At 43.7% G+C, this 27,077-nt stretch overlaps 1 protein-coding gene across 3 annotated transcripts in view; it reads right to left on the bottom strand.

The window, feature by feature from the left end:
* BAZ1A (bromodomain adjacent to zinc finger domain 1A) overlaps window positions 1-27,077 on the bottom strand; it is a 510,052-nt gene that overhangs the window by 131,354 nt on the left and 351,621 nt on the right. For all 3 annotated transcript variants that reach the window (XM_033951344.1, XM_033951343.1, XM_033951345.1), the window contains exons 20-22: window positions 26,185-26,333; window positions 18,367-18,515; window positions 9,413-9,505 (exon numbers count right to left, since the gene is read on the bottom strand). In XM_033951344.1, the coding sequence (XP_033807235.1) occupies window positions 9,413-9,505; window positions 18,367-18,515; window positions 26,185-26,333 (391 nt within the window). The remainder of the gene's footprint in view (window positions 1-9,412; window positions 9,506-18,366; window positions 18,516-26,184; window positions 26,334-27,077) is intronic.

The raw sequence follows: 27,077 nt of genomic DNA, 5'->3' as shown, positions 1-27,077 counted from the left end.
ACAATGAGCGAAGTGATTACATTTGTGGACGATACAAAGTTATTCAGAGTAGTCAAGACCCAGAAGGATTGCGAAGACCTTCAACGTGACAAACACACTCGAGGAATGGGCCGTGACATGGCAAATGAGGTTTAACATGGATAAGTGCAAGGTGATGAATGTCTGTAACAAAACTCTTATACACGATTACAGGATGTCCAGTGCAGTACTCGGAGAGACCCCCCAGGAAAGAGACTTCGGAGTACTGGTAGTCAATGAAGCTGTGTGCGAAAAGGGCAAATAGAATGCTAGGAATGATTAAGAAGGGTATCACAAAAAGATCGGAGAAGGTTATCATGCCGTTGTAACGGGCCATGGTACGCCCCCACCTGGAATACTGCGTCCAGCACTGGTCACCATACATCAGGTGTATCAAAGTCTCTCCTTGAGGGCCGCAATCCAGTCGGGTTTTCAGGATTTCCCCAATGAATATGCATGAGATCTATTTGCATGCACTGCTTTCATTGTATGCTAATAGATCTTATGCAAATTCATTGGTGAAATCCTGAAAACCCGACTGGATTGTAGCCCTCGAGGAGGGACTTTGACACCCCTGCCATATATGAAGGACGACATTGTACTACTCGAAAGGGTCCAGAGAAGAGCAACTAAAATGGTAAAGGGACTGGAGGAATTGCTGTACAGTGAGAGATTAGAGAAACTGGGCCTCTTTTCCCTTGGAGAGAAGAGATAGAGGGGACATGATTGAAACATTCAAGATAATGAAGGGAATAGACTTAGTAGATAAAGACAGGTTGTTCACCCTCTCCAAGGTAGAGAGAATGAGAGGTCACTCTCTAAAGTTAAAAGGGGATAGATTCCGTACAAACGTAAGGAAGTTCTTCTTCACCCAGTGCTGGTGGAAAACTGGAACACTCTTCCGGAGGCTGTAATAGGGGAAAGTACCCTCCAGGGATTGAAGACAAGGTTAGACAAGTTCCTGCTGAACCTTGAACGTATGCGGGTAAGGCTAGACTCAGCGCACTGGTCTTTGACCTAAGGGCTGCCGTGTGAGCGGACTGCTGGGCACGATGAACCACTGGTCTGACCCAGCAGCAGCAATTCTTATGTTCCTATGATCCAAAGATCGTGTGCACTCTGCGTTTTTCATATCTTTCAAAAGATAATTGTAAGATTATTAGAAAACATTGGCACATTGTCCAAACTCAATCTTGTTTTAAATATATGTCACCTGCAATAATAAAAAAAATATTTTGATCCTTTATCGTTCAGACTATTGGTGCAAGCATTAATTTGATCTATTTTGGGCTATTGTAACATCATTAACTTAGGAGCTCCCAAAAATTTTTTAAAGAAATTAAGGATAATTCAAAATATGGCCGTCCGATTGATTTTTGGTTTAAAAAAGAACGACCACATTAGTCCATACTATCATTTACTTCATTGGCTGCCGTTGGAGGCAAGAGTATTATTTAAATTTTCATGTATCTGCTTTAAGCTGATATCGGGATTGTCTCCAGCTTACCTTTTTCCTCATTTTGTGTTGTATAGACCAATGGTTCCTAACTCTGTCCTGAAAGACCACCAGGCCAATCAGGTTTTCAGGATAGCCCTAATGAATATGCATGGAGCAGATTTGCATGCCTCTCACTTCCATTATATGCAAATCTCTCATGCATATTCGTTGGGAACCAGTGGTATAGACCATCAAGGAAAACTGAAAGTTTTTACTTATTTGCTTATCCAAAGATTAATGGATGTAGATATAAGACCTTCTTAGATAGAACTCTAGCGTTTCAAGCAGGTAAACAGCAATCCTGGCTAGGTAAATGTATTCATCAAGCCATGTTATCTTATTGTTCTTTATGAAAATTAATTAAGACCACTATGTTCAATAAGTTTATTACTTAATGAGAGTTTTATTATTGAAACTGTATTTTACGAAATGTTTGCATTCCTACTGTATCATTGTAATTCGCTGAATGTCCAGCTCCTTTTAGTGTAAACCGCTTACAACTCTTGGTTATGGTGGTATAAAAGAAAAAAGTTGTTATTATTATTCTAGGTCAATAAATTTGAAGGAACAGTTGGTTCCATCTACTCTTCCTTCATTGAAAATAATAACAATAGGACTGAATGCTCAGAGTGGTCATTCACCCTGTGGTACCTGTACTGTATGTAAACATTGCATTGAAATCAAAGAATACATTACATACATCAAGTTAATAAGAAAAAAAATCATTTTGCAAGAAAAAACAAATTGCAATACGTCTTCAATGCTCTATGCCATAATTTGTCCATGCAACCTATGGTACATAGGAAAGACAAAAAGGATGATCAAGACGAGAATGATAGAGCATAGAAGTTGCATCAGTAGGCTTAATGAGTCAGCACCTCTTGTTAAACATTGGATACAAAATAATCACATCATCACAGATTTAAAGTTCTTCATAATTAAAATGATCAAACAAAATTGGTGAGGTGGAAATTTGGACCAAAGGCTTTTACAAGAAGAATAAAGATTCATATATGAATTTGACACAGTGAGCCCAAAAGGATTGAATGCTGAACTCGAATTGATACATTTCCTTTAAATAACAAGCCCAGTAGTATACATAACATAAATGTGGCTTTTTATATTTTCTCTTACTTCTTTTCTTTACATATTTCTTTTTACTTTTGCTTTCACTCTTTAGTTAACAGAATTAGATGTGCATTAATTCTTTATGCACATGGGTACTTAACTATATTTCATAAATAGCTTTTTATATATTTTGGCACTCATAATCTGCCTTCTGATATACATCGTCATATAGCATTTCTTGTTGATCTATCTTTCATCATATCATCAATAATTTTAGTTTATTTATTATTTCTATATACACAGCATTAATGTATATATTTTGTTAATCTTTATATATAAATTGATATTCATATTATAACAATGTGGTTTATCTAGTGTAAACCTTTTATAGTTTTGAATTTCTCATTGATATTGAGTCATTTAATACATATTTATATTTTTAGTTTTCATACTCTGAATTAATAATCATTCTCATGTCATTTTTTGGAAGTTAATTTCTTGAAGTTAATTGGGGCCACTTTCATAACATTTGGAGGGCAGCTATCAAGTCTGCAGTATGATTTAACGTATTTATTGTAGAATTTGTTGAAAGTTTGCCAATCTATGATAGAAAATTTAGTCCAGCTCATGTCTACTCTAGGGGCATCCAAGTCCTGAATCATAGTAAAACTCCCATGATGGTAAATAGGGTCAACTAAAGAATACCTTAATTTTTGTATTTTTGAATCAGCCAAATTATCTGCAGTCACAGTGGATTCTTCTGCGGAATACCTAAGTGTCTGAATATCATAATTTTAAAAAACTACTGCTATTAATAGATACATTACCAATTTTCTGGGCATAAAAATTTTTTCGTTTCTCCTTAGTCAGATTTTTGTAGATTTTCAATTTTTGTCTCCAAACCTCTTTATGCTCTAAAATTCCTGATTTTAACCATTGTCTTTCTAATTTCCTTATGGCCCCACTTCATCTTAAGCATTTATTGAGCATTAGACTTCCAAGAATTTATAAAAGTAATAAGATCTTTCATTCTATTTGGAAAATTTTGAAATTACTTGATCTCTTATTACCAATCCCCATTAAGAAAACAAAATGTCAGTCCTTATAGCTGAATTCTAAAATAATGGTGGGGGAAGTCAAAACTTTTATGGAAACAATGGTTACAGGCTAGAATTCGAACTCTAGACGATGTAATTTCCGAGGATAAAATGGACTCCTTACTCCAATTACAACAATCGTTTCATTTATCAAAAACTCAAGGTTTCAAATGGTTGCAATTAAAGCAAGCTATCAAAAAAGGGATTCCTGAATGGCACACTTTAACAAATCATCACAGTTTTCCCTTTTTGTGTTTTCAAGTGGACTTTCAAAAGCATCAGGCTTCTAAATGGTACAAATTAATATATGATTATCTTCCCCCCAAAAAAAACAAAACAAGTTTATGAGATATTTGGAGTATGGAAATACAACACAATATCTCTGCCACTCAATGGCCCCAAATTTGGAATCAAAGAGTGCGTTGTACAGCTTCAGCTGCTATGAGACAAACTTTATACTTTTTAATATACAGAATATTCTGGGCCCCGGTAAGACTACAAAAACTAGACAACACACGTTCTAATAAATGCTGGCATTGTCAACATGAAGCGGGAACATTAGATCATCTTCTATTCTATTGTCCTTTGATACTTAATTTCTGGAGATGTATATAGAACAAAATTACTTTTATTTTAGGGGTTTCTATACCACTATCTTATGGAACAATTCTATTTGGTAGATCGTTGATGCCTAACAGTCCGCTTGATTGATGATCATAAGGATAGGCTCCTTCTTATAATGTCTAGAGTTGCTTTGCAACTGATTACAAAGAACTAGAAAAATTGGGATCATCTAAATTTCACATTTTAATTTATATTACCAGTATGAAAGAATGTTAGCAGAACAATCGGGTGAATCTCGGAAGTTTAAAAAGATTTGGGGTCCATTACATTCATTTGTCAAACATCTTAAAGCTTAGGATATAGTTTATATTAGATATCTACCAGATTCGAATTATCTCTACTACTTTTCATACACATCCAGGATGGGAGGGAGGGATGGGTTAAATCATGGATGTCCAACCTTTTGGCTGAAAAAAAATTTTCTGGGGCCTCACAAACACTGCACCAAGACAGAGGAGGGAGCCGGCAAGACAGTAAACACCTGGGGGCAGCAGAGGAAAACAGTGTATTGCCTCGACTGGGGCCACACAAAATACTTCATGGGGCCACAGGTTGGACACCCCTGGGTTAAATGATTCATGATTTAAGCAAGTATTTAAGTGCTGTTTGCTAATTATTTGAATTGTTAATGTGTTGCACTTTCTATAAGCTGTTTTTACAAAACCAATAAAAAGTTAAATGGGAGAGAGGCGAGAAAGAAGGGTGAATGAAAGTTTGGTGATGGGGAATGGGAAGCCCATGATAAATGAAATCATAGGAAAGCTATAGAAGATGTGAAGTTAATAATCTAATATAATAAAATGGTAGGCCGCGCATGCGCACTAAAAAAAACGTGTTCCCTGATCCGTCGCGAAAACACGATTGCGCATGCGCGGGTTTTACGTCACCACTTGCTCGCGGCGGCTTTCAAATAAAAATAAAAAATTAAACAGCTGCGACGGCCTTCCTCACCCCACTGTGAATGGTACCGGCTCCTCTCTCGAACTGCACCAGGATCGAGAGAGGAGCTGCAGCGCCGGCTTTCAACTTAAAACAAAAAAACCCCCAACTGGAGATCGCCGCTCTCACCCGGCTCCCACTGTGCAAACCCCCCCCAACTGGAGATCGCCGCTCTCACCCGCTCCCACTGTGCAAACCCCCCCCCAACTGGAGATCGCCTCTCTCACCCCCTCCCTCCCAACTGGAGATCGCCGCTCTCACCCCTATCCCCCCCCAACTGGAGATCGCCGCTCTCACCCGCTCCCACTGTGCAAACCCCCCCAACTGGAGATCGCCGCTCTCACCCCCATCCCCCCCAACTGGAGATCGCCGCTCTCACCCGGCTCCCATTGTGCAAACCCCCCCCCAACTGGAGATCGCCGCTCTCACCCGCTCCCACTGTGCAAACTCCCCCCCAACTGGAGATCGCCTCTCTCACCCCCTCCCTCCCAACTGGAGATCGCCGCTCTCACCCCTATCCCCCCCCCAACTGGAGATCGCCGCTCTCACCCGCTCCCACTGTGCAAACCCCCCCCCAACTGGAGATCGCCGCTCTCACCCCTATCCCCCCCCAACTGGAGATCGCCGATCTCACCCCTATCCCCCCCCAACTGGAGATCGCCGCTCTCACCCGCTCCCACTGTGCAAACCCCCCCCAACTGGAGATCGCCGCTCTCACCCGCTCCCACTGTGCAACCCCCCCCCAACTGGAGATCGCCGCTCTCACCCCCCTCCCCCCCCCAACTGGAGATCGCCGCTCTCACCCCCCTCCCCCCCAACTGGAGATCGCCGCTCCCACTGTGCAAAACCCCTCCCCCCCCATGGGAGGATGCGCCGCAGCAAAGTGCTGCACAGGTACTCGAGGGGGAGAGACATATCGCTTCTGCACCGGTACAAACATCCCTCCAGCGTTGGCAGTCGCTGCACGTTAAACAGGCTGCTTCTGGCTTTCTCTTGCAGTTGAGTCCCTTTGCCGCGTCACTGATTACGTCATCAATGACGCAACAGAGAGACTCAACGGCAGAAGAAAGCAGAAGCAGCCTGTTTAACGTGCAGCGACTGCCAACGCTGGAGGGAGGTTTGATATTAAAGTCATCTTGCTAGGAGGGTCGCAGAGTCAGCGGGGGTTGGGCTGGGAGGGGAGAGAAGCGTCTGCCTCGGGTGCTTCAGGCAGCAGCAGCGTTTACAATTTGCTGCTGTTGCTGGCTTCAGGCCTTCCTCTCTGGCCGGTCCTGCCTACTTCCTCTTTTCATGAAGACAGGACCGGCCAGAGAGAAAGACCTGAAGCCAGCAACAGCAATGAATTGTGAATGCTGCTGCTGACCAATGAAGTAGTTAAATGAGGAATGGGAGCAGAGGGGGAGAGAATGGCTTGGATTGAAGGAGGAAGGTATGCCAGACCAAGGCAAAAGGAAGGAAGAGATGGAGAGAGGCCATATGGGACAGAGAGAGAGGGGGGGGGGGGGGGGGGCGGACACTGAATGGAAAGAGAAGAGAGGGCAGTGAATGGAAGGGGCAACATAGAGGGTGAACAGTATTCTAGCACCCGTTAATGTAATGGGCTTAAAGACTAGTGTGTTAATATAATAGCTTAACTACTTTAATTTTTTCTTATGATACATCTCTTTAACATTAACTCTTTCAGCACAAATAAGAACTGGTCACACACAGGCCAGAAATTATCTGGCCACTGAAGCTAATCTCAGAGGAATGGAAGAGATTTAGAAAAATGCTAACACAAATGCAGGCATTTCATTCTCTTCCATTCTGGTTAATAACTTTTTCTCTCCGTGACTCTGTCTCTCACAACCTTAAATAAAATTACCTTTTCTGCGAGCACTGTTTCTCTAACAGATAAGGGAGTCATAAAACAAGTTAAAAGGGGGTCATGGAACAAGTTAAAAAAGGCCCCCTTGTACCATAAGGAGACACTAGTAGCCATGGAGATGTGATTTACTCCCCATTCATAAATCAGTGACTTCCAAACAAAGTCCTGTTAGCATACCATACCAACTCTTGTATCCCGCAAATGTCAACAAGGAATCATTGCAGCTTACACAATATTAGAATTGCTACAGAGACAAAGATATTATAAAGAAATTGCATGGAAGACATGCAGGGGACTACATGGGCATGGATCAATACATTGAGGAAAAAAGGTGAGTTTTCAGTGCTTTCCTTAATTGGAAGTATGTGGGTGTCTGTCGAAGATGACGCTGCTTCCGGCGAATCCAGCGAGGGTAAGGGAGATGCCCAAACAGTCCTAAAGCACCACACTGCCGGGCCCCCCTGACCATTTTGGGCCCTAGACCTACCTTTTAATCCGGCCCTGGTTCCAGATTCTCGGCCCCTGAAACTCGGTGGTGGTCTCAAAGAGAGCCTTCCTTCGAACATGGCGTGCAGAGGGGGGGACTGGCATAATTCAGAGTCTGGCTATGCCAATGCAGAGTCAGAGTTCATGAATAGGCATTTAAACAAATAAAAATAGAACTTAAAGTGTTAGCAAAGAGGGGTCTTGCATCTACCCAACACAGGATGGGAATATAATGCCTCCCAGGAGAACTTTATTCTCTGGTCTAAGAGGATGTTGCTCTGCCAGGAGTACAGATCATCTCTCTCCTCTGTCTTCATTTGTTTGTGACTAATTTTCCTGAAAGATTTATATGTACTATCTTAGGAAATGCTACTGTTCATTTCTATTTTGTATAACCTCTCATTCACTATTGTATGTGTGGGTCCCAGCTAACAAGAAATAAAGAGAAATAAATGACTGTGAGTGGTATGGTATGAATGTATTTCTTTGGTACTGTGAGGAATAAAAAACAGGCTTGAAGACCCTTTTCCATGTGTGTTGGAGTTTGTCCTAGTTCCTTACAGTAGACACAGAAAAAAAAAGAAAAGAACAAAGGGAGACTGAATGAATGAAATCTGTATGAACAAAGGCAGAAAACCTGAATAAATGTCTCTCTCTTCCTGTCCAACTGCTAACTTCAGCCATGGGATTGGGATAAGTAAGGAAGGGATAGGAATGTCTGGCTCCTTGTAAGAGTTGTAGCATTAACTGAACTATCTTATATTTCTGGCTTGCCCTTCTCCAAAACTTCCTCTCACAGAGTGATTCCTAAGGTTTTGTGCCTATTGGCTAGGCTTTTGCTGAAATCTAACAAGATGAATGATAATTTGCAATCACAGTCCACTCATTTGGTTTGGCAGTGTTGAAATAAACCAAAAATGTCCCCATTAGTAGCATTTTTCCTTTCATCCAAAAAACAAATGTATACCCCTAGAGTAGTGGAACGTTGCACACCTCACTGCTGTAACCTCATGCAAACACTTTCCTGCATCTGTACGCGATTGTGAGGTGGAGTGGAGAAGACAATCGCATACAGACATAGGAAAGCGCTTGCTTGAGGTTTCAGCAGTGAGGTGGCCAATGTTCCAGAACATAAGGTAACCATTGGAGGCAGTACAGCTTGTGCGTGTGTACATAATCTTGTGAACTCTCGTGAAATTCGGCATCTCTCCTGGCAGTGATTGCTTGATGTAAGATTGCGGTTGTGTCCCGTGCTGGAGGAGGTGAGGGCTGAAGGCAGTTGTGGACACGACCACCGGACACTTAAGGCACAAGTCGGATACTGATTCTCCCCTCTACAAAAAAGCCTAGAGGACTACATCAAAATCTTGTCTCTTGCAGTTGATACTTTAGAATCTAAATCACAATTTTGCATGAGGTAAAACTCATTATAGTTTATAAATCTTTCCTTAATTGCTTCTGATAATTTCAGCTATACACAGTTGAAAGCAGTGCAACATACAGAAAGTGAAAAACTATCTAAACTTCACTTTCTGCATGTTGCACTGCTTTCAGCTGTGTATAGCTGAAATTATCAGAAGCAATTAAGGAAAGTTTTATAAACTATGAGTTTTACCTCATGCAAAGTTGTCATTTCTTTAAAAAGACATTAACTATTTTTTCTGCGGCCCTCCAAGTACCTACAAATCCAAAATGTGGCCCTGAAAAGGGTTTGAGTTTGAGATCGCTGCCCTAGAGTGAAGTATCTTCAGATTCATTTGAGAATTCTCCGGTTAAATTTATTATCTAAATAAAAAAAAAAAATTCAAACCTTACCATCCTTTTCACTAGAATGATCTTCTTCTCTTTTTTTCTTTTCTTCTTTTTTCTTTTTCTCCACCTTTAGGTCCTTTTTGTCTTCCGCATCTCCTAGATTTCACAAAACCAGAATATGTTATAAATTTGTAAGGTAGGGGTTGGCAATTTGGACTTCCAGATTCTGTTACTGAAGTGCCATGAATTTAGGGCTACATTTTACAGAAGAGGGAAGCTGCATTAGCAGTGTTCATGCATTAACCTTTATTACTGATGCATCTCATGGTATAAAATGAGATTTATGGTAAATAATGTATGGGTATTAAAACTTAGAATAATAAGCAGACAAGGAAATTTGAGATATGTCCTAATACATCTTTTATAAAAAAAAAAATTATTGAATTTTAATTTGTTACATACAAGCATTTTACAGATCAAAGAAATCTATAAGCAATACTAAGCAAGGAAAAATAAAGCTCTTATTTAGTCCACAAAGAGATCAAGAAAAGCAATGTTACTTACTGTAACAGTTGTTATCCAGGGACAGCAGGCAGCTATTCTCACTAGTGGGTGATGTCATCCGACAGAGCCCCGATGCGGACGTCTCACAAGCATACTTGCTTGAAGAAACTTCAGAAGTTTCGAGATGCCCGCACCGCGCATGTGCGAGTGCCTTCCCGCCCAATGCACCGGGCGTGTCTCCTCAATTCAGATAGCTAGCAGAGAGGCCAACCCAGGGGAAGTGGGTGGGATGTGAGAATAGCTGCCTGCTGTCCCTGGATAACAACTGTTACGGTATGTAACATTGCTTTATCCCAGGACAGGCAGGTATTCTCACTAGTGGGTGACCTCCAAGCTAACCTCAATGGGATGGTGGGAGAGTTGGCAACTTAGGAGAATAAATTTTGTAATACTGTTTGGCCAAACTGTCCATCCCGTCTGGAGAAAGTATCCAGACAATAGTGAGAGGTGAAGGTATGAACCGAGGACCAAGTGGCAGCCTTACAAATCTCCTCAATCGGTGTCGATCTGAGGAAGGCTACAGAGGCCGCCATTGCTCTGACCTTATGGGCTGTGACTTTACAGCGAAGGGGTAATCCAGCCTGGGCATAGCAGAAAGAGATGCAAGCCGCCATCCAGTTGGAGATGGTACGCTTCGAGACAGGGCGTCCCAAATTGTTCGGATCAAAGGAGATGAAAAGTTGAGGAGCAGTTCTGTGTGGTTTGGTGCGATCCAGGTAGAAAGCCAAAGCACGTTTACAGTCCAGAGTATGAAGAGCTGATTCTCCAGGATGAGAATGAGGCTTTGGAAAAAACACAGGAAGAACTATGGATTGGTTGAGATGAAATTCAGAGACCACTTTAGGCAGGAATTTCGGATGAGTGCGAAGGACCACCTTGTCATGATGGAATACTGTGAAAGGTGGATCCGCCATTAAGGCCTGAAGCTCACTGACTCTGCGGGCAGAAGTGAGGGCAACAAGAAAAACCACTTTCCAAGTGAGAAACTTCAGCGGAGCCTTGTTGAGAGGCTCAAAAGGAGGCTTCATAAGTTGAGAAAGGACAATATTGAGATCCCAAACCACTGGAGGAGGTTTGAGAGGAGGATTGACATGGAAAAGTCCTTTCATAAATCTGGAAACCACAGGATGAGCAGAGAGAGGTGTCCCTTGCAGAGGCTGATGGAAAGCCGCAATTGCACTCTGATCGATGTAGACTTGAGGCCAGAATGAGACAGGTGTAGAAGATAGTCCAATACAGAAGATAGGGAGGCTCGTTGAGGCTCCTTACGATTAGAAACACACCAGGTAGAAAATCTAGTCCATTTTTGGGAGTAGCATTGTCTAGTAGCAGGCTTCCTGGAAGCCTCCAACACATCCCTCACCGCTTTGGAAAACTGGAGGGGAGTTACGTTGAGAGGAACCAAGCTGTCAGGTGGAGAGACTGCAGGTTGGGATGGAGCAGAGATCCTTGATGCTGAGTAAGCAGTGAAGGAAACACTGGAAGAAGGAATGGCTCCCTGCTGCTGAGTTGAAGTAGAAGGGAGTACCAAAGCTGTCCGGGCCACCGAGGAGTTATCAGAATCATGGTGGCATGGTCTGACTTCAGCTTGACCAGAGTCTTTTGAATGAGAGGAAACGGAGGAAACGCATATAGAAAGAGATTCCTCCAGTCCAGAAGAAAGGCATCTGCCTCGAGGCGATGAGGAGTGGTGATCCTGGAGCAGAATTGAGGCAGTTTGAAGTTGTGGGGAGCCGCAAAGAGGTCTATCTGAGGCGTCCCCCACTGAGAGAAGATCTGATGAAGGGGCTTGGAATGGAGGGTCCATTCGTGAGGCTGGAGGAGACGACTTAAGTTGTCCGCCAAGGCATTGTCCACCCCCTGAATATAGACAGCTTTGAGGAAGGTGTTGGGCGAATCGCCCAATTCCAGACTCTGAGAGCTTCCTGGCAGAGGGAGGCCGATCCCGTGCCCCCCTGCTTGTTGACATAATACATGGCGACCTGATTGTCCGTGCAAAGAGGACCACCAGGTCGTGAAGCAGATGTTGAAAAGCTTGAAGAGCATTGAAAATCACCCTGAGTTCCAGAAGATTGATATGGCACAGCCGGTCCGCACTGGTCCAGAAGCCTTGAGTGCGAAGACCGTCCAGATGAGCCCCCCATGCATAGGTCGAGGAATAGGTCATGAGAACCTTCTGGTTGGGGGGGGGAGTATGAAACAGCAAACCTCTGGATAGATTTGAAGAGATCATCCACCAACGTAGAGACTGCTGCAGAGCAGGAGTGACCAGGATGTGACGAGTCAAAGGATCCATCACCTGCATCCATTGAGAAGCCAGGGTCCACTGAGGAATTCTGAGGTGAAGTCTGGCAAAAGGAGTCACATGAACCGTAGAGGCCATGTGACCCAGGAGAACCATCATGTGTCTCGCTGAGATGGACTGGCGAGAAGACACGGACTGGCAGAGATGAAGCAGAGCATCCAGGCGCTGAGGAGGAAGGAATGCTCTGAGTTGAACAGTATCGAGAACCGCCCCGATGAAGGGAAGAGACTGAGTCGGTTGCAGATGAGATTTTGGGAAGTTGATCTCGAACCCCAGACTCTGTAGGAACCAAATAGTCCTTTGAGTCGCCAAGATGACCCCTGGAGCCGAGGCGGCTTTGATGAGCCAATCATCGAGGTAGGGAAACACCTGAAGACCATGGTTCCGGAGTGCAGCGGCCACCACCACCAGATACTTTGTGAAGACTCTGGGAGACGAGGACAGGCCGAAGGGAAGCACTCGATACTGCAGATGCAGATGTCCCACCCAAAATCTGAGGAACTTGCGAGAGGCCGGATGAATGGGAATGTGAGTGTAGGCCTCTTTCAGATCCAGAGAGCATAACCAGTCATTCTGCTCAAGGAGGGGGTAGAGAGAAGCTAGAGTCAGCATACGAAATCTCTCCTTGACCAGGAACTTGTTGAGCACCCTGAGGTCCAGAATAGGATGCAGGTCGCCCGTCTTCTTAGGAACAAGGAAGTACCGGGAGTAGAACCCCCAGTTGTGTTGGTCCACAGGGACCGGCTCGACGGCCCGAAGCCAGAGCAAAGCCTGAGCTTCCTGAAGAAGAAGGGCGGTCTGGGTCAAGTTGGAAGGATACTCTCTTGGAGGATGGGGGACCCGATGGAATTGAAGAGAATATCCTTCCCTGATGATGGTAAGGACCCAAAGGTCGGTGGTTATAGCCATCCATCGATGGTAAAAATGATGGAGGCGTCCCCCAATCGGAAAGACAGGGGAATAACAGAACGGTGTTGGTTATGCTCCCTACAACAGAGTCAAAAAGGCTGAGGAGCCTTGGGAACAGCAGAAGGCTGAGGCTTTTGTTGAGACTTCTGCGGGGGCTTTCTCTTCGCTGGTTGCCTCGCAGGAGGAGCCTGCCTGGGAGTGTAACGCCGCTGATATATCAAAGGCGGTCGAGAAGGTCGAGACTGAGCAGGCTTAGGCTTGGGACGAAGGATGGACTGGAATGACTTTTCATGGTCCGAAAGTTTCTTCATCACGGTCTCAATAGACTCATCAAAAAAATCAGCACCAGCACATGGGACGTTAGCAAGCCGGTCTTGGAGGTTCGGGTCCATGTCAATGGTTTGAAGCCATGCCAAGTGACGCATGGCCACGTAACAGGCAGCCGCCCGTGCCGAGAGCTCAAATGCATCATATGAGGATTGCATCAATTGAAGACGCAGCTGGGACAGCGAGGCGACGACCTCCTCGTATTCAAAACGAGATTGAGATTCGATGTAAGGCATGAACTTTCGAAGCACTGGAAGGAAGAACTCCAAATAGGTGGCAAAATGGAAGGTGTAATTGAGAACTCGGGAAGCCATCTTCGAGTTCTGGTAGATGCGCCTCCCAAACTTATCCATGGTCCTCCCCTCCCGGCCTGGTGGCACCGAGGCATACACCTGGGACGGATGAGATCGCTTGAGGGAGGACTCGACCAACAGTGACTGATGGGAGAGCTGGGAGCCCTCAAACCCCTTATGATGCACCGTGCGATACCTGGCATCCAGTTTGCCAGGAACGGCAGGGATGAGTACGGTGTTTCAAAACAACGCATAAAGGTTTGGTCGAGGAGCTTGTGGAGAGGTAGGCGAAGAGACTCAGCAGGAGGATGAGGCAGATGCATGGTATCCAGGTACTCCTTGGAGTAGCGGGAACCCGAGTCCAAAGTGATGTCGAGATCATTGGCCATCTGCCGCAGAAAAGATGAAAAAGACAGCTGGTCCGCCAAGACAGGACGCCGAGATGGATGATGAGGTCGAGGCCTCCTGATCCAAGGAGGCATGGGATCTACAAGGAGAGAACAACCTGTAGGTATCCTCGAACTCCGGGCCCGGAGGGGAGATATCCGAAGATGAAAACCCCACACGAGGAAGCTTCTTCTGAGGCGAGACTGTAGAATGCCTAGACGAATGCCTCGAAGAATGCTTGGAACGATGCCCCTCCCTCCGTCTCGAAGGAGATCAGGAACGGCGCTGCCCAGAGGCTCTGCAGAGGCCTCCAACGAATATATGGGGCTGGAGGCCATAGAGCGAAGAGGAGGATTGGCTGACGCCTCTCGAGCAGCATTCCATGGGTCGAGAGATGGTTTGGCAGGAAAGGGACTCCGGAAGAACTCCTCTTGACGACGTCTAGGGCTTCGACTACCCGAAGGCAAGTCCCAGTTTTCTTCGGCCGGGACGGGTAAAGGTTCCAGAGGCGGCATCTCACTAAACAAAGCACGCCTCGATGAACTGGCGGCCAAGCGCCGCTCCTTGTCTCCTAGCAGTGAGAGTGAGCAGCGAGGCGGAGGAGGAGGGGGCGGCTCGCCCCCGCGAGGAGGTTCCACATGCCCATGCTGGATTGTGGCAATCAACCTGGGCCCCATGGTATTCATAAGCTCGATGAATTGGGTCTCCAGGAGTGACCGCAGCGAAGCCGACAAGGGGGGAGCTGCACTCGAAGTGGGACCCCCTGTACGGTCTTCGCGGTCCCGAGTGGTCGAGTGCTTAGCCTTGGAAGCCTTAGGCACCTTAAGAACCACCAGGGGAATGGTCTGAGGAGGTACCTGATCTGAGGAGACCGAAGAAGGCACCGGAGCAGGAGGCGGGGTCGAAGCCGGAACAAAGAAGGCCGGCTTCAAAAGACCCGATGCAGCAGGAGTAGATGACGACTTCGCAGGTAGAGGCGAAGCGCTGGTCGAAGTCGAAGGCTCCTTGGAAGCTTCCATCGCAAACATCGACTCCCACAGGAAACAGCGACGCTTGAAAGCACGTGCTGTTAGAGTGGAACAAGGCCGGCACGATTTCGGAAGATGTTCAGGCCCGAGACACTGCAAACAGCGTCGATGCGGGTCCGTCAACGAAATCGCGCGCTGGCACTTGATACACTTCTTAAAACCGGTAATAGGCCAGGACATAGGCTGAAAAAGCTCCGCCGCTAGATCGAAGGAGCGGGGCCCCAGCCACGCGGCCGACCCGGTCGATTGTTCGGAAAAATTTAAAAAAAAAAATAAATAAAACGACAGAAGAAAACACACGATTAAGAGAAATTAAAATTCAAAACCGCGGCTCTAGAAGGCAAGAATACAGGTTCACTCAGCGCAGAGAGTTGAAGCAAACTTCTCAGCTCCGCGGAAAGAAAAGAACTGAGGAGACATGACCGGTGCATCGGGCGGGAAGGCACTCGCGCATGTGCGGTGCGGGCATCTCGAAACTTCTGAAGTTTCTTCAAGCAAGTATGCTTGTGAGACGTCCGCATCGGGGCTCTGTCGGATGACATCACCCACTAGTGAGAATATCTGCCTGCTTGTCCTGGGATAAGCACAGTTATTTACCCTAACAGGTGTTATTCAAGGACAGCAGGCAGATAATCACTGATGGGAGATGTCACCGACGGAGCCCCGGTACGGACCACTTTAAAAATGTATCGCCACTTTAAGTCTTTACAAAGTTCGCAATAGCCTGCACCGCACATGCATGAGTGCCTTCCCGTCCGATGTAGGCACGCAGTCCCTCAGTTAAGATAAGCCAGCTAAGGTGGGAGGGTTGTAAGAATATCTGCCTGCTGTCCCTGGATAACACCTGTTACGATAAGTAGCCTTGCCAGTAGTGTCACATGTACTGTGGAAGCCTTGTGGCCGAGAAGAACCATCATGCGTCTCGCAGAGATGGTTTGAAGAGAAAAGATCTGTTGACAGAGGTTGGAGAGAGCATTCAGTCAATCCGGAGGAAGAAACGCCTCATGAGAGTGGTGTCTAGGATAGCTCTATTGAACTGAAGACGTTGAGATGTGACTTGGGGAAATTGACTTCGAATCCCAGAATATGTAGAAAAGAAATGGTCTGAGATGTGGTTTGGACCACTTCCTGAGATGATACAGCCTCGATCAACCAATTGTCCAGGTAAGGAAAGACTTAGTCTCCAAGTCTTTCCTTACCTGGACAACTTCAATACTACGATGCTTCACTGGGAAGGGAGGTACGATTGTTAACTTGCATCACCAATAAATCCACCTTTGGGTGAACAAAAGCCTGGTTAAATGCTGCATCCATTGGACATAGCATTTTTGTAATGTCTTGATGTGAGGGAAAGCAACAGGTTTGTGCGTTGGTGCTGCTCATAAGTGAGCACTGCTTGGCAGAGATCTAAGAAGCCTTTTAACTTCAGTTCTTGGAGGGATTCATTAGCCTCATAAGAGCTGCGCAGTTGAGTCCTCACCAAGATCACCAGCCCACCCACATCAGAGATAAAGTAACATCTTCTGCTATAGAGGACCCTAACTGAAAAAGTAAAGGCATAGAACTAAAGTCTCTTGCACCTCAGTCGTCCTCCAACTGAACTTCCCTGACCTGCGCATGAAACTACTCCTGGGAACTGCGCTCTTGTGGGGAGGAAACCCCTACAGAGCCGTCAGAGCCATGCTCCCTAAGGGTTCCAGGTGGCCCTAGTTAACCATATAAGCTGAAAACATCATTTTAATGAGTTCAGGCGGGAATCCCCTGACCAGGACGTCCAGATGGCCCCATGGACTCTAGTCCCTTTCTGGGGTATTCCAGTCGTGTTATGACTACATTTCGATGGGGATGCACTTGCGCTATTCTCTGGCTTAAATTCGGACCTTGTCCCCTGTTACTTGGACCAACTGGGCTCTGACACCACCTGAGAGACCAGAAGAGGCTAAGCCAGCAGCTCTCACCCTTTTCACATGCCGCACAGCACTTGAAATACGGACACTCCTTGGACAGCCATCCAACACAATTTGGCATGAATCCAAGGTATCCTTAGCCTGAGGAATCCATTCCACCTGTTTAGAAGCAAAAATGAGGTATTTTGGGGCAGACAGAGGCTTTTGTTTTCAAATTGGGAAATTCAAGATGGCCACCACAGCAGTGATTTTAGTGCTAAAAACAGCTCAAGGAGCTACACAGAAAAATAAAAAATAGCAATTTTAGGATTTTAGAGTTGGGGGAACTTCTAACCCCAGAAGTGAAGAAACTCTGATTTAAAGACCCCCCTGATTTGGTCTGCTAGGCTGTCAAGCCTGTTAGTCACTGTGTCATGCTGTGTAATGGGAGCTGTAAGTATGGGAGCTGTAAACAGCACACAAGGAGAACCTCTGCCTTAACATGCCTGGAATTTGAACTGCTTGTGTCTTGGGTTCGATGTACTGGCCAGAGAGTTCAACCTCCACTGGAACATGCCCACGCAAAACAGGGTGAGGAATGTAGTCAGCCCTGATCCTGGAGAAAAACTGCCACAGAACCACGCAGCCTGTGCTGAAGCCCACTGCAGATGAACCTAGGGTGAGCTGTGCACCCAAGGAAATAGTCCCTGAGCCTTAGATCTATCCGTGCATGCTGTCCAAGTGGGTGCACCGCCAAGCAGTCTGCTCCTTGGAAGCAGACTTTCAACCTCAGCCAGAGCTGCCCACAAAGGGCATCCTCTACAGCACCAAAAAGCCTCACAAAAGGTAGCAAAAAAGAATGCTTAAAATGAAAAGAAACATGAGCAGAAAAGACAAGCTCCTTCTGTCTTGCTTATAGGAAGATAACGGAGGACTTGAAGGACAGCCCAGAGGGATGGGAGGAGCAAAAGAATACAAATGAAGCTCCCTACATGAGTGCTCGTGAGAAAAGGTTGAGAGGCTGACTACCCAAGAGTGTTCAGGAATAGTGTGTCTGCCATATTAGAAACTCTAAAGGTTATGCTTTAAAAAATAAAAGCAAAGCAAAGAATAAAAAAAAGTTTCAACCACATATCTTTTACCAATGAACCTCACAAGAAATATTAGCAAGCCAGCCCAAAAGTCTAAAATTTACATCATCTTGCAGGAAGGAAGTTTCCCATAAAATACAATTTTATAATCTAGACATAGCCACTCTTTCCAATACAAATGATAGTTAGATTTCTATAGAAAGCAATGGATAACATTGAGTACTTACCAAGTGGTGATTTAAGAAACCTGCGTTCTATGCCTTGCTCTATCTGGTGCAGTGCAAGTGCCAGATAATGCACAGCATTATTGACCAGCTGAGGAGTATTTGTACATGTTGAGGCAGAACTTGGAATTTCAGTCTTCAATTCAAATATCCTAGATTTTAAGGTTTAAAGAGCACACATTGTTTGGGCATTTCTTTGTGAAGGGCAGAACAACTAGTACTATATACTGTCCCAAAAATGTCAGCAAATAAACTCAGTTTTTCACCCAAATTTTATTAATCTGACTTTCTTTAGACTTTCATTAGTTTTCAGATGAATTCTTTGTGACAGAGAAAATGCTACATATTTAAGGACTGCTATAATAATATTCCATCAAGAATAAAGCACAGTTACTTACCGTAACAGGTGTTATCCAGGGACAGCAGGAAGATTTTCTCACTGATGGGTGACGTCACTGACGGAGCCCCAGTTCGGACACTTGAAAAGTGGATTGCAACTTTAAGCTTAGAAAGTTCGCGATTAGCCCGCACCGCACATGGCGAGTGCCTTCCCGCCCAACATAGCCGCGCGGTCCCTCAGTTAAGATAAGCCAGCTAAGAAGCCAACCATGGGAGGTGAGTGGGTTGTGAGAATATCTGCCTGCTGTCCCTGGATAACACCTGTTATGGTAAGTAACTGTGTTTTATCCCAGGACAAGCAGGCAGCATATTCTCACTGATGGGTGACCTCCAAGTTAACTAGAAAGGGATGGAGGGAGAGTGGGTCTTTAAGAAAACAAATTTTGCAAAACTGACTGGCCGAAGTGCCAATCCCATCTGGAAAAAATTTCCAGACAGTAATGTGAAGTGAAGGTATGAAATGAGGACCAGGTGGCAGCTTTGCAGATTTCCTCAATAGGGGTAGATCTAAGGAAAGCTACAGAAGCTGCCTTAGCACGGACTTTGTGAGCAGTGACATGACTTTCCAGAGGCAGTCCAGTCTGAGTATAGCAGAATGAGATACAGGCAGCCAACCAGTTGGATATTGTCCGTTTAGTGAAAGGATGACCCAACTTGTTAGGATCAAATGCGATGAATGTCAGCATAGCTATCGCTACCATTCAGGATTTTCAGTTGGCATTACTTATGTCAGCGAAGGCCTATGGGAAATTATATCAATCTGACTCTGGCATGGGAATGCAGATAGACCCTGAGGGCAGGGAGACTGTTTTAAGTATCCCTGATATGTTTCAAGTAGCCCTGATTGAATCATGATTAGATAAAAGGTGTTAATGTCTGATTAAGAGGGTGCTTAGGACAATGGGTCCAGGTGCACATCAAGAAGATAGACTGCTTGAATGAGACAAAGAAGCCAGAGACTAATCCCATCCACCATGCCTGCAAGTATCACACCCTCCTTACCAATTAAATTAACCATTGTTTCAAACAGTTTACAAATTCTAAACAGAAAGATACTGGGACATACAATAGTTTCTATACACAGAATAAGATTCCAAGCTATAAAATCCTCCTCTCTATAACACACAAAAGGCTATCAATCTATCTATCTCTTGGCTCTTGGCACTCTGGTCCTCTCTTCTATCTCTTGAGCTCTCTCTTTCTCTGTCTATCTTTCTCTTTATCTATGGAACACGAAGCATCACCCCATCCCCCTTTTCTCTCTCTCTGCCTTTCCCTGAAACTTCACACTTCCTTCTGGACTCTGTAAGGCAGGGAAACTGCTTTGCTCTCTGCTTAATTGTAATGCTTAATTATTGTAATGCTTCAGAATATTGCTTTTCTGTAAGACAATTTCTATAATATATTCTTTATGCAATCACCTCTGGCTGTGCCTCTTTGATTCTACTTCCTGGTGAATCTTCAGTGAGGGAACTGAACCTGGGACCGGGCATTTGTCAGGGCGCCTCTCACTTAACCCCTACCACCTAATATTGTGGGGGCCACTAACAAACCTGACATTTTGGGGGCTTGTCTCGGTCCTTCCTGATGATTTCATTTGGGTAAGTAGAATTCAATTTTTTTTTAAATTGATAGACAGATTTAGATAGAAATCAAAAGACCTTCTGGAACCCTTAAATTGTTTTAGACTGGATGACACACTTGTGAAAAGTTTCAGTAATATTTTGGGTTTTATATTTGGTGAGATTTTTACTATCAAAAGTCTTTGTAGAGTTACCTGTGCCAGTTTGCATTGTATGATTTGCTATTATAAGCTTGCTAGGGTGTTGCATTTAAGAATATTTGAGCTGCTCTGAAGAAAAGCAGGGTTCTAAGTGAAAACAGTCACTCAATTAAGACACGCCACATCTGTACTAATAACTTTTACTTTTTTACCTTGTGCTTTTAATTCTATTTCTTGTCAGTCTCTGCCCTGGTGAAAGGCCCAGTGCACACTGGACTGGAACTGGCAGATGACACCTCTGCTCTTCTAACAGACTTCTTATATTTTTTTCCTGCTAAACTTCTGCCTGTAAATTTCAGGTAGTAACCAGTGTGGGCAGGTGTGGGCATAAGTGTATTATTTATGCCAATGACTCTTGCCTAACACGCTTTACCTCGATTTTCTACCTATTAACTAAAGTCTCCCTCCTTCATAAGTGGGAGCATTTCAATCTCAAAGGCTACACACAGACAGGGATGAGCAAGGCCCACGAACCAAGGCAGACTTCTGCAGCCTCAAATATGAACCCTTTTGATTTTCAAGAACTCACAGATATTGTACACAAATATTTTGACAAGAAAGGGGGTCCATATGAGGGTAATTTTCCAGAAAACACATGTCACGATATTCAGAAACAAATGGTTTCTCATTCTCAGGAGTTTAGAAAGAAAACAAATAAAAGAAAATGCCTTTTCATTCAAGGAATATTAAGGGGAGTTATTAGCCTAAGACAAGAAAACACTGACTTGAACACTCAGTGCCATCAGCTGTCCAAAGACTTAGATGAGGCACAAATTAATATATCTACAAAAACCTCACCAAGGATAAATGAAAAAATTTCTACGCCCAAAAAATTGGAAACGTTACAACCAACAGCAGAAACTTTTTCAATCTGGTCAACGACCTCTACAACCTTGAGACACTCACTGACACCCGGGAGGAATCCACATTATCAGCTAGCATCCTAGCAGACTTCTTCAACTCCAAGATACAGAAATTAAGATCGTCAATAACTGCCCCCGCCAATCCCCATGAGCACTTCCCAATCCTCCATGACACAAACATATCCAATCCAGACCTAGGTTCCAGAACTGACCTAAGTTGGAACCACTTCACAACCATTGACTGGCAATCCTTTAACAAATACTACAACAAATATAATAACTCCTACTGCAGACTGAACACTTGCCCCCCAAATGTCATGAAAACTGCCCCAATCCACTTCAAAGCCAACATGTTGACATGGATCAACTCCTTACTTTCCGCAGGAAATTTCCCAGCAGAGCAAGGCCACATCCTGATAACTCCAATTATAAAAAACTCAAAAGAACCTCCCAACCTCTCGTCTAATTACAGACCTATCGCCAGCATCCCGCTAGTCACCAAAATAACAGAAGGGGCGGTAAATGCAGAACTCACCACATATTTGGACAAATTCGACATCTTACACGGCAACCAATCGGGCTTTTGTTCTAGCCATAGCACCGAAACCATCATAGCCTCTCTACTCGATCACCTGCACTCACTCTTCAGCCAAGGTTCCAATGCCCTGATCTTGCAACTTGACCTAAGCAGTGCCTTCGACCTTGTCGACCACACCATTCTCCTAGACTGCCTTGCACACATCGGCATCTCCGGCCAGGTTCTCAACTGGTTCCACGGGTTCCTAAGAAATAGATCTTACAAGGTGATCAAGAACTACTCTTTCTCCCACAGCTGGGACAATTCCTGTGGGGTTCCCCAGGGCTCACCCCTATCCCCCACCGTGTTCAACGTCTATCTCGTCTCCCTAGGTAACCTCCTGCACAGCCTCAAGCTCAAATTCTTCATTTACGCAGATGACATCACTATAGTCATCCCACTAACCAGTCTCACTCTAGAGGTGCTTAACTCTCTATCACACATACTCAGGCAGATAGAACTCTGGATGCTATCCTATAGATTAAAACTAAACTCTGACAAAACTAAATTCTTCCTGGCCACCCCCAACAACAAAATCAAAGATACCTCAATTCAAGTGAATGGATCGGACTTCCCCCTAGAACAAACCCTAAAAATACTGGGAGTCACCCTAGCCAAACACCTGTCCCTTGAGAAACACACTGACCTTACCGTCAGGAAAAGCTTCTCGATGCTCTGGAAACTCTGTACCATAAAAAAATACTTCGACGACAACTCATTCCGCCTGCTAGTACAAACCTCAATTCTCAGCATCCTGGATTATTGCAACATCATCTATCTAGGCTCCATGAAAAAAACCACCAGGAGACTAAAACTGATTCAGAACACCGCCGTCCGCCTTATATTTGGCTTAAACAAATGGGAACACATCACCCTTTTCTACCATAAACTGTACTGGCTGCCATTCGAATCCAGAGTCCTTTTCAAGTTCGCATGCCTCTGCTACAAAACTGTATTTGGTCTATCCCCAAGCTACCTCAACCCGCACTTCAAGCTAAATCACAACTATAAATACTCTCGCAGAACTTATTTGTTCGCCTCCCCCCCCCTAAAATTATGCCACCTCAAAAGGTTCCTTAACAAAACCTTCTCCTTCCAGGCAGCCAAATTAACTTATGGCTATCTCAAATTGTACTTGACGCCCCTACCTACCTTGACTTCAGAAAAAAACTCAAAACTCACTTATTCCATGGACAGAACCCCTAACACCATCTCACTCCTTTAACTCCCACCAACTCACGAGAACCTTCATTTTCCCCTCTTATTGTGCCCACATAAAAAATTTAACTCAATGACCGCACTTTCCCTACTGTACATTCTTGCATACTCCTCTCAACTACAATGACCTGTATATTCCTAAAATGGTTAACTCCAATGTTCTACTATGTCTGTAATCTTAATTTAATTGCTGTGAATCACCTAGAACTCTCTGGGTATGGCGGTATACAAAATAAAGTTGTTATTATTATTATTATAAGGGAGGGGGGATATTTAATGTGAATTAGTCTTTGATGGGCCATAAGTGATGTTAACGTGTATAGTGATTGTATCTTTGTTGCACTTATTGAAAGTTTTAAAAATGAATAAATAATTTTTTTTATTTTTTTCAAATTCTTTATTCATTTTTCCATCTTACAAATACACAATATTACATCATATTAAACTTTTACATATCACTTGAAATTCATTCAATTATGATTTTACATACATAAATTTATTCCCTCCCCATCTACTCTTCCCACAAGTAATTGAATTCAAAATATCATATACATATTGTATTCCTATCTATTAATAAGACCTTTAAAAGAACTTTCTACCCTTCCCCCGCCCCCTACGTATAAATGAACTTTCAGTGGAAAATGATGTCTATTCATTACAATAATTTGTTAATGGCCACCAAATCTTTTTAAAATTATTATAATTCCCTTCTTGTATGGCAATTGTTCTTTCCATTTTATAAATATGACATCTACCACTGATAGGTGAGTTTCCTGTATGAAATATAGATCGGCATTTTGTTGTTTTAGAAAGGCAAGCATTTTTTTCCTTTTTATTTGATGATTAAGGCCATTAACATTTAGTGAAAAAAGCTTAACCACCATTATATAATTTGTTTTTTTAATAATCAGATATAATAAACTTAAAATAGACACCATTTCCAATATATTAAAATTTTGCACATAAAGTTTTCCTACCCTTAATATTATCTTCTGTACCCTGTCCCACACCCACCCTCCCCAACTCCTTATTAATAGTGTTAACTTGGTGACACACATCTTAAATCGAGCAATGATAAACTCCCAAAAGACCTTCTTTAAAACAATATTCAAAAATAAATCACATATGAAATATTCATTATATATAATAACTGTTCATAGAACTTAATCAAATTCATAAATTTTACAAAATTTTTAATTTAATGACTTCATATGTTTTGGGAATCTTTAAATTAATATCATATATTAGTATACCTACACACCCAATTATAAACAAATGGGGGGCGGGACCGCGGCGGAGGAAACAACACCGAAGCAGCACAAAGATCACTGGCATTGCGATCTTGCTGCAGGCTGCTTCTATAAGGTAAACGGTGCAGGGAGGCCAGGGGGGAAGCAAGATGCCGGGGAGGGGGGGAAGGGGGAAGCCGGATGCCAGGGGGAGAAACGGACGCTGGTGGGGGGGAACCGGAAGCCAGGGAGGGGAACTGGACAGCAGCACTAACCGGCTGCCACTCCCCCCTCACCCTCTAAAGCAGGTGCGGCAGCGGCCGGCCAGCAAGAGCAGCGCTGCCGCTCCTGCTTTAAGGGACGAGGGGGGAGGGTCAGCCGAATTGGGTAGCCGATTTTTTTTTGTTTTGAATTGATTCGAATCGATTCACTCGAAGTGAATCGGTGAACTGATTCGAATTGTGAATCGGGCAGCACTACCGGGGATGATAAGGCCGAAGAGGAGGCACTCACCAATATCGGAGCTGTGCGTTTACGGGACTTACGCGAGATCGGCAGGACTTGACTCATTGTATCTTTGATCTGCATCCCAGAAGGGGTAGTGGAAGGCTTCTTAACCAGTTTACCCAGAGACATGGTGAATTGTGACACCGGAGTCAAAGTTGGTGGATCCACCCTCAGTGTCGTCTTGGTCGGTGCGGACAGTGTCGGAGATGAACTGGATTCCACTTCCATTGCGGCGCCGAACAGTAACCAATTTTTGAAAGTGGACTTCTGAAGGGACAAGCAGCGGGAACAGGAGTCGGAATGGTGCTTGGGTCCCAGACACTGCAAGCACCAGTGGTGAGGGTCTGTGACAGAAATGGCCTGACCACAGCAACCACATTTTTTGAAACCAGTCAGCAGGCGGGACATGGACGGGAAGTCAGCTGTTGACAAATCGAACTCTATGGTGAAAAGAGTCAATAAGGCCCTGCTGGGCCAAAGCCTGTGATGGCAAAAGAAAAAGAGAGATTTTTTTTTTTTTACTTGATACAGATAAGAAAATTTAAAAAATGAAAGAACTGTGACAAAAAAGTTACAATCCGCAAGAGCGGGAAGGCAAGCGAGAGAAAAAATTCAACAGGTGTCGAAAAACGCATATTTCTAGCTCTGTGGAACCTAGAAAACTGAGGGACCATGTTGGGCGGGAAGGCACTCGCGCATGCACAATGCGGGCTAATCGTGAACTTTCTAAGCTTAAAGTTGCGATTCACTTTTCAAGTGTTCGTACCAGGGCTCCGTCGGTGACATCAACCATCAGTGAGAATATGCTGCTTGCTTGTCCTAGGATAAAGCTCATTACAATAAAGAAAACCTAACATTTCAGTTTATCTTATTTTGACATTACATTTCAATAATTTACCGTACATGATAATGAACCCTAAAGTATTAGGGTTGTAAATTTAATAAGAAAAGATGCAAAAAGACATGAAGACCAAAATAAATATTTTTATTTGCATTTAATCTCAACAGAGCTACTGATCTGCTTCTGTGAAACAATAATAGCTAAAAATTCATTTATTCAAGAACTTTGATATTTATAGCTACTGTTTAGTCAATTCAATGTTAAGGTTGTTTAAGATAGACTTTCTATTAGTTTAATATGTTAATATGTACACTGATCTAAGCAGCAATACAAAAGCATAAGAAAATGGAGTTTTATTCTTAATTATAAAGATTTTTAACAAAAAGGGATGTCATAGCTATTACCTGTCTTTGATAATAAGTTTTTTTTGGTCATCAACCTCCATTTCTTCAAAATTGACCATCTTAATTGGCCCGTTTTCTCTTGTTTCCTCATTCAGTAGGTCATACCAGCCATGCTCCAATGCTGCTCTCCAAGATTGTCTTTCTGGCACCTGCACACATTAAAGCATTTTAAAAAATGTATTTATTTAGCTCATGCCTTTGCTCTGCATACACACATTATGGGGGTAATTTAATAACTATGCACTATATCTGAAACTTTTCAAACTTCCACTTCTGCTTTGAAAATTACTCCAGGAAACCTACTACTTACTTTTAACAGGTGTTTATCCATTTACAGCAGAATTGGTCATGCACATAAAGAAGGTGATATCTGATAGTGCTGGGATGCAACAGCTCACCCAGAAATTAGAACTGGACATGTGCTGCCTTCTTACTTGAAGAAGTCTTTGTATGGCTAATAATTCCATATCTTAAGAATGCAACTTAAGCATTCTGCCTGATTAATTCTGATGTCTAGGAAAACATCTGGTATAGGTAATCAACAATGCTTTTCCATCCAGAAGTAGGATTAAATCAAGTACATAAGTGGGTGATACACTGCTCAGATTAAATCTAATTTGTTCATTTTCCAGCAGCAGCCTAGTCCTAAGGATAGAAGAGTAAGTTGCTAACAAATTATACAAACTGATTGACTAGCATAGCATAACCAAATGTACCAACCCTCTAATTTTAGAAAGTTGTGCACATCATTTAATGAGGCTAAAGAGCAAAAAGCTATAACTGGTGGTGGCACCCATTAGGAATTATACGCATAATGGAAGATTAGGGCCTAGATTCACTAAAGATATCGATTCAATTGCTGTTGGCCGATTTTAAAAAAGCGATTGATTCAC

The sequence above is a fragment of the Geotrypetes seraphini genome, chromosome 7 (genome assembly GCF_902459505.1).
Source record: "Geotrypetes seraphini chromosome 7, aGeoSer1.1, whole genome shotgun sequence".
Taxonomy (NCBI): Eukaryota; Metazoa; Chordata; class Amphibia; order Gymnophiona; family Dermophiidae; genus Geotrypetes; species Geotrypetes seraphini.
Note: the sequence above shows the minus strand (reverse complement) of the source record. Positions and strands in the feature narration are given on the sequence as shown.